The sequence below is a fragment of the Sander vitreus genome, chromosome 23 (genome assembly GCF_031162955.1).
Source record: "Sander vitreus isolate 19-12246 chromosome 23, sanVit1, whole genome shotgun sequence".
NCBI classification, from domain to species: domain Eukaryota; kingdom Metazoa; phylum Chordata; class Actinopteri; order Perciformes; family Percidae; genus Sander; species Sander vitreus.
Genome location: NC_135877.1, coordinates 21,745,390 through 21,753,458, shown reverse-complemented (window position 1 = coordinate 21,753,458; position 8,069 = coordinate 21,745,390). Strand labels below are relative to the sequence as shown.

The window sequence follows — 8,069 nt, the reverse complement described above, 5'->3', positions numbered from 1 at the left end:
TGATATGTGTCTGTACATTGTGCAGCCATGTTTTACACCCCCCCACCCCCCCCAAACAAACAAACAAACAAACAAACAAACAAACACACACACACACACACACACACACACACACACACACACACACACACACACACACACACACACACACACACACACACACACACACACACACACACACGATGTCAGTATTAATCAGTTTAAAGCTACAATCTGTGGTTGTGTGTGTTGGACTGCTCTGCTGGCGCTGTAAACAATATGGAAGCACATTTCTATAAAAAATGTTTAAAAAAAACGGAGAAAATATTCATGGTAAATCAAAATGATGAGATACTAAGTCAATATTTTGACTTTCTAAGTATAAATGAGATGGTAAATCCAAGCCGTGACTTTTTTTAAGTCACTATATTAAGATTTTCTAAATGAAAATTACGAGACGGTGGATCAAAATGATCATTTAAAGTAAAAGATAAGATTATGACACGTCAAAATGTGGACAAAATTCTGAGATAGTTAAACTTGTAAGATAGAAAGTCAACATTTTGACATATATTCTAATTTAATTTTAACAATCTTAGACAAGAAAAACCAAAATTTCAAACACTTTAATTCACAATATATGTAAATGTAAATATCTGTAAACATGTTCTGTGTGTGTGAAGCGAGAATGGGCTACAACTTAACTTTCGTTGTGCGACCCTGTTTTATAAAATGACAAATGAATGAACCTTGTAATATCATGTCATGATTTTTGATTTACCTTGAATATTTTTCTATTTTCTTAACATGATTTTTTTCTTTTCTTGTTCTTGCAGGAATGGGCTTCCATAAAACACTCCCTTTAGCGGCTGCTATTCATGCTGCATTCAAGACAACTGGGATAATCAAGCATCCATCCTCCTGCTAACAAAAGGTACAATAGAGAACATTGAAACATTGCTCTTTCCTCTATTTCATGATCTGAACGGGACTATCCACTTTATACCGCGGCCACTTTTTTGGAATTATTTAGGATGGGAACAGGTTTTTTTTTTTAAGCATTTGATTGACTATTCAAATGATAATGATGATTCTGCACATCTATACTCTTATTACTCCATGGTCACACATTTCTCAGGAGTTTGGGAGAGGTCAGAAGTCAGGGGGGGTTCACATGGTGTCTTTGGGCTTTGCTGAAAAGAAACCAGGAGCCAATCGGCACGCAGACTTTGGCCGCCAAAACTCACCTAACATCTTGAGTCTTTATGACTTCATGGTGAGTCGCGCCAAAACATTACTAAAGGATTTATTTTTTGCCAAATATAGACATGCCATGACATCGCCTGTGTGTGTGTGTGTGTGTGTGTGTGTTGGGCGGGCGTGGCCATGGCGATGAGATACTGAAGGCACAAAGTTACGACTCTCAGCACTCTCTAAAAAAATTTACAAAATTAAAAAACACAACCAACCAACCAACCAACCAACCAACCAACCAAATCCTTAGAAAACAAACAAATAAACATCAGAGAGGACTGCCCCCCTGAGACGGGCGGAGCAGGTGGTGTCTGTGTGCTTTACAACGTCAAATCCTTCCGTGCGTCACGTCTTTGTCGTCCCATGTGCTACAGTACATCGCGGTTGAAAAGCTGACGTCGCATCCTCCTCTTCGTCTTCCTCTTCTTCTTCTTCCAAGTATGACTCGACTTCCTGTGGGTGCGTTCAGGTAAAGTTGTGTTTTACGTCGACGTGCACGTGTGCACGCGTGTGTGTGTGTTTGTGTGTGTGTGTGAGGGAACAAGCTTTAAGAAAACCTCTCGCAACGTCGACACACACTGCTACATACAACACACACATTCAAGTATGAACTGCACATCATAGTAGATTAATAAATATTAATTAAATTGTAGTAAATAAATAACCCCCCCAGCCCCCCCCCCCGATCACATTTAACCTTTGATCAATATATTATCAGTACGACTGATCACTAGGGATGTAACCATGCATCGTGAGTCGGTTAAACATCGATATAAAAGTGTAAAGATGACGTAAAGATGACGATACGGCCTACGACGTAACGTACATTAGATTTAATTCATTTAACTTCAGACGTTACTACGTCTTCTAAAGTTATTCATTTCAATTATTATTCATTTTGCCGTTTAGTTTTTTGATGCAGGATTTGTTTTTAAAACCAAATTATTATTTTTGATCTTATTTTTGTTCGATTAAGAGGACACATCTGTTGTTTTGCACAGTTTTTATTTATATATATATATATAAATAAAGGGAATATTTTTCACTCATTTGTCTGCAGCTCATTCTGTTTAAAAAAAAAATCCTGAGAAAATCGCATCATAAACTTAAAATCGTGACTCGTATCATGAGTTGAGTATATCGTTACATCCCTATTGATCACAGAGTTGTCGCTCATCTACACATTGTGATTTATTTCATTTCTATCTACTGTGTCTCTGTTGTACACACACTGTGTCCGTGTACTGCCAGTTCTTTCTGTGTGAGTCAATGTTTGATAGCATCTGGGCCCAGTAACACCAGGAAGTGGCAGAGTGATTCCTTCATGTGACGTTAGCGATAAAGCCAGGTTTACCGGTTCCTCCGGTTCAGGGATGCAGAATGCCAGAGCATATCCCAGCATGCATTGAGCCAGACGCAGGCTACGACACCTAGAGTACATGCCTTTTATCCCGCCATGCTGGCAAAATCCCAATATAATCACATTAGAAGTCATTTCATCTCATATCTTTTTTTAAACATACTTTTATCAGAAAGTTTTTTTTACTTATTCTATTCTGGTGCAGTTAATATGTTTTATTACTTAAAAGTCAACTTTTATCACATTGTTTTACGTTCGTTTTATTGGAGCGCTTTGTCTTTCTGCGATGATTTAATAAAACCTGAGGGGAGAATTAGTGCCACCGACTGTTACTAAAGCCCCTTTTCCCACTAACATCTTTTATTTTTATTATTATTCCCGGGACAAAGACTCTTCAGTAGTCAACAGGTATTTAAGCGGCTTCAGCTCCGATCGGCAGTGATGTAATTTCCGCCTCTTTTTCTGGCACAACGTTATGCTATCTCAGTAACAAAGACAGTCCGTCTCCACGCAAGCAGCATTCAAACATCGTTCCAAATTAGTCGGCACCGAGTTTAAAAGAGACTGAGTAAGTAACGGATATAAATATAAATAAAAGAAGTAATCACCGCCTCCATACAACTTTCTACTGTTCACTAACCCTGTTTTCTGGGTTTTTTTGTGACGTTGTGCGTGACACACCGGGAAAAATAAACCTACTGCAATGGGAAAGGAGGCTATCGCCTATTTTAGGGCTGCATCCAACGACTATTTTCATTGTCGAAAAATGTGTGGATTATTTTCTGGATGAATGGATTAGTTGTTTGGTCTCTAAAATGTCAGAAAATGGTGAAAAATGTGGATCAGTGTTTCTACAAAGCACAAGATGACGACATCAAATGTCTTGTTTTGTCCAGAACTCAAATATATTCATAACCCAATTAACAATTGATCGATGAACCTTTGCAGCTGTAGTCTATTTTAGCGGGTTTACCCTCGTTTAAAAAAAAAAAAAACTGCATTTACACACTAATTTGGGTGGAAAAAGGTATAATATTGGCATCACGGTAGTGGATGGAAATTTTCCTTTTGTCGCTTTTCGGTAACATTTGTATGGAAACCTGGCTCATGCTAACCAACACCTGTATCTGCAACACATGCTGATGTGACTGGAGCCCTTTTTAAATGATACTTGTGTATATATGTGTGTTTAGTGGATATGTTTAGTGTCTAAATTCTCTCAGAAGTGTTTATTACTTTGAAAGAAACCCTGATTTTAAAACCGGAGCACCGTCACTATCAGTCACAACATGCTAACATCGCGTTAGCTACGGAGATTCTTCCTCTTTTTGAGACCGTAGATTGTGGCTTTGCTGCTCACAATGTGGCTTTTTTTCCAAATAAAATTACAACTTCTCGTCTGAATTTTCACATTGGTGTAGTAATTTACATTGCGGTTCACAGTTTCATGTGAGACGAAACCCAGCAGTTTAACCCAGAAGAATGTATCTCCATATACACAGCTAGTAGTCCTAAATGTAGTCCTTTATGTAAAGTACACTTATAGCTTCAGGCTATATCTGCTGCTGGGCTTGAGTTACATAACGAATGGCCATAAAACCCTTTATTATTCAGACTCAAAGGCTCCGTATAGACTTTGCTTAAATCGTTATTTAAAGCTGTGATATCCTAACAGCCACTGGAAAAGACATTCAGCTCTGTTTGCCATGTGTCACCTTTTCCTCCCCGTTTCACAGCCTCCTAAACAAATACTGCTCTGTGATGTTATGTAAGATATATCTTTCATTTGGCGTCTGAAAGTCTTTTCCTGAAGCCCAGATTCTTATTTGTAAGCTAAAAATGTCTTTTCTGTTGACATTAATTCATGAAAGTAATTATTTAAAATTGCTTTCCCTAAAATATAGTTTTTAAAATAGCCCTGAATGATCAGAAGTACAGAACTAGCATATTGTTATTTTAGCATTTTGATCTTGTTTTTGCATTAATGACATGATGAACATGTTCATTTAATTTCAGGTTTATCTAATTAAATGCTCGTTCATGTCGTACTGCAGCCACAGTTTCAAATAGGAAAGACTTTGGTTTACAACATTCCCATTTTTAATTTATCTATCAGAGCCCTTTGATTTAAACATGATTTATAACGTGTCCATAAAACTGCCTTTACTCTACCTTCTTTACCTTCTTCACAACTCGTTCAGCCATTTTGCATCCCTAATAATCAGATTTGGTTAATAAAAATAGGGAAAAAAATGGCGTTACTTAACCCAAACATACTTTTTTTTTTTCCAACTCCCTTCTCTTCTGCTAACCTTCAGAAAACTATGAAAAAAAACCACTTAAAAACTCTAAATCTGTGCTTCGTAAGGCTGGGCAGTGGAGAGCTAACAGGCTATGGCTAAAAAGAGGCTAAGGCTAGCCACCAGACTGCCAAGAAAAGGCAAATCGTGAGCCAGCTATAGCTAGCTGACTGATTCAAAGTTTGCTAGGCTAACTGCTAGCCGGTTAAAAATCAAATGGGTACAAAGTGACACCCAAACACAAACAAATTAGCTGTCTAACAACTAACCAGTGATTATTAGCCAGTTAGCAGTTAGCCAGCCGACAGGCACAAACCTAGTATGATAACACAGGCTAGCTACACACTGTACAAAAACAGCTACCTAAGAACGTTAGCCAGCTAACAGGTAGATGGTTCAGTTAGGGTTGTTTTTGATTAGTTGTGTCATTTAAGTCAAAAGTGATGACAAATGCCTACCAATGTTCCCCAAACTGAAACAAAAATGATTTCATAGTGATATGAGACAAAGATTAGCAAGCTAATCGTTGCGTTTTTGCAGCTGTAACCTCAGTATCACGGGGATATATCAGACGTATTTGTCAGTAAACTACATTAACATATCGCACTACAATTGTCTGAAGATATAACCTTGTAAGACTCAGGTCCTAAAAAGTTGTTTTTGGTGTTGATTAATTAATTAATCAGCTCAGCTAAATAGATTCTGTGTTAAAAACATAAAAAAAAGCCTTGTTCCCTCCGTCAGCACCATGTTTTTCAATGTGTTTGAGTGTTTGGAGCTACAGAGCGATGTGTTCGGATTGTCTGAGCAGCCCGACAATCATTATAAACATATGGGTCACTTCCTGTCTTACTGCTCACAGTGGGTCTTTTTTCTGAGCGAGGAGTCTGAACGCACCCCAGTGTATCAATAAAGTTTCCTTCAGCTCGGCTTACATCCCCAGTCGGGCCGCTCTGAACATTTTAAAAACCCACAACGCGGGAATAGTTTCCACGTCCTGAACGCACTCCCAACCACGCTGTGAAACCCAGCATGAAAAAAAACAACTAACGCTCCTCTAAAAAACTGGACAAAACCAGATTTATTTCAAGTTCCAGCCGGTTCGCTCACGAGCACGGCTTCACGACGGCTCCTGCCACAGCGAGCGTTGAGGGTGCGTTCACTCTCAGCTGACCAGTTTGGGCAGCACCGTCCTAGGCTGGATGTTCCCGTTGGCGTCGGTGATCGCTGCCAAGTTAGTCCTGGTTTTGGAGGAGGACGTGGTGGTTGAGGAGGCGGGGGCGAGTTTGGAGATGGAGGTGATGGCACCATCGTTTGTGGGGGCGGGGCCCCGTCTGGAGGAAGAGGAGGTCTTTTCTCCCGCAGTGGTGCCCGTCGGCGGCTTGGGGAGGCGCCTCCTGAGCCACGGGTGGCGCAGCGCCTGGCTGGGCGTCATCCTGAGCGCCGGGTCCCACTCCAGACACTGTTTGAGGAAGTCCAGGAACAGCGGGTCATCGCAGCCCTTCAGCGCCACGCTCCAGTCCTTGCTGGCCGGCGGGCCGCGTACCTTCCCCCGCCGCGAGCGCCCGGCGTTCAGCACGGTGGTGCCGTCGGGCAGCGCGGTGACCGTGCAGTACCGCGGGTAGCCTTTGGACGACACAAAGTTCTTGGCTCTCTTGGAGGCGTCGAGGAGCTTCTGGCTCGGCATGCCCAGGAGTTCGATGATGCAGGCCAGCTGGTCGGCTTCGTCTTCGCCCGGCAACAGCGGGTAACCGGTCAGCAGTTCGGCCAGGATGCATCCCAGAGACCACATGTCGATAGGCATCCCATACCTGGAGCCTGGAGGGCAAAGATTGACCGGTCAAAATAGGATTCATCAAAATAATCTGCTAATAAATACTTTACATTCCCACCGATCATTTTCCAATCAATTTCAGACCGATGGATTGATTTACTACCTTCCAGGCAGCCATTGGTTTCAATATATTTAACTTTGACTTTAAGTTTCTGTCAGTTACTGTGACTGCATTTCTCCATGATTTGAGAGTTGGCTGCTGTTAAGTTTTAACTCCTTAAATAAATAAGCTTATTTTCTTCCTTTTTGGCGACAAAAAAGCAGCGAAAAAGGCGACAAAAAAGCAGCGAAGAAGGCGACAAAAGGCAGCGAAGAAGGCGACAAAAAGGCGTGACCGATAAACAACACACAAAGATGCGAAACACCAACCTGTGAATAAGTATAGTAGTACTTAATAGTTACTCCTGGTATTTCCTCACAACCAATGTAGCATTTAAAAGGCAAATTGTTTTAAAGGGAGTCCGGCGCAGTGCTCGCTCCACATAAAATGCTACATTATACACGTCTTCACGGAGAACAATGAGGGCAAAACAGCATCACTGATCTGTTTTAACTGAACATACTTTGGTCCACCTCGGCTAAAATCACTACGGTAAAGTTCTCGACGGATCCTGCTGTTACAGACGTGAACTAACCACAGACTGCTGCCTCGTTCATGGACACACGGCAGTGTGTCGCTGCAGAATGAATATAGGGGAGAGACAATGGATATTTGGTGTTATTTTTGCGTAAAAAAATGATTTTTCTCGCCTGGCGGGGGTTCCCATTGGCCTTGCTAACCGCCAGGCCTGTACAATTATAGGGGAAACACTGACAGCGATATCACTCTCATGATGGTACAGTAAATATGAAGCTACAGCCAGAAGCCTGTTAGATTAGCTTAGCATAAAGACTGAAAACAGGGGGAATTAGCTCTTACTAAAAGGTAACAAAATCCACATTTATCTCTTTTTAAAATTTACGGACATTACGTGCTGGACTTGGCTCTGCTAACCGACTTTAATTTTGTACAGAAATGAATGGAAGCCAATGGACGTCTGGAATGGTAGAAGATAATGAGTTTGCAAAATGTAGCTGTAATCAGTCCTTCCAGAAAAATGCGGAGTTTTTTTGTGATTGTTGAGGGCAAAAATCCTTGATTATGCGGCACATTTTCTTAAAAAATGCGATGGAATATGCGGGATATTTATGCAATGTTATGGGATGAAATTGCGGGAACTTGTAAAAATGATGGTGTCATCGTGGCTTCATCGCGGGGTTTGTAGCTTTTCGATAATGTTCACGTCGCGTAATTACGTCACTTCGTAACGTTCCCATTGCAACGGGAAAACGGATGCTCTTG

The 8,069-nt window shown here is 41.0% G+C and overlaps 1 protein-coding gene across 2 annotated transcripts in view; it reads right to left on the bottom strand.

Annotated features, from left to right (window-relative positions):
* Window positions 1-1,406: 1,406 nt before the first annotated feature.
* The window catches only part of dyrk2 (dual-specificity tyrosine-(Y)-phosphorylation regulated kinase 2), a 29,181-nt gene continuing 22,518 nt past the window's right edge, over window positions 1,407-8,069 (bottom strand). For both annotated transcript variants that reach the window (XM_078281384.1, XM_078281383.1), the window contains exon 7: window positions 1,407-6,711. In XM_078281384.1, the coding sequence (XP_078137510.1) occupies window positions 6,059-6,711 (653 nt within the window). In that variant the 3' untranslated portion in view covers window positions 1,407-6,058. The remainder of the gene's footprint in view (window positions 6,712-8,069) is intronic.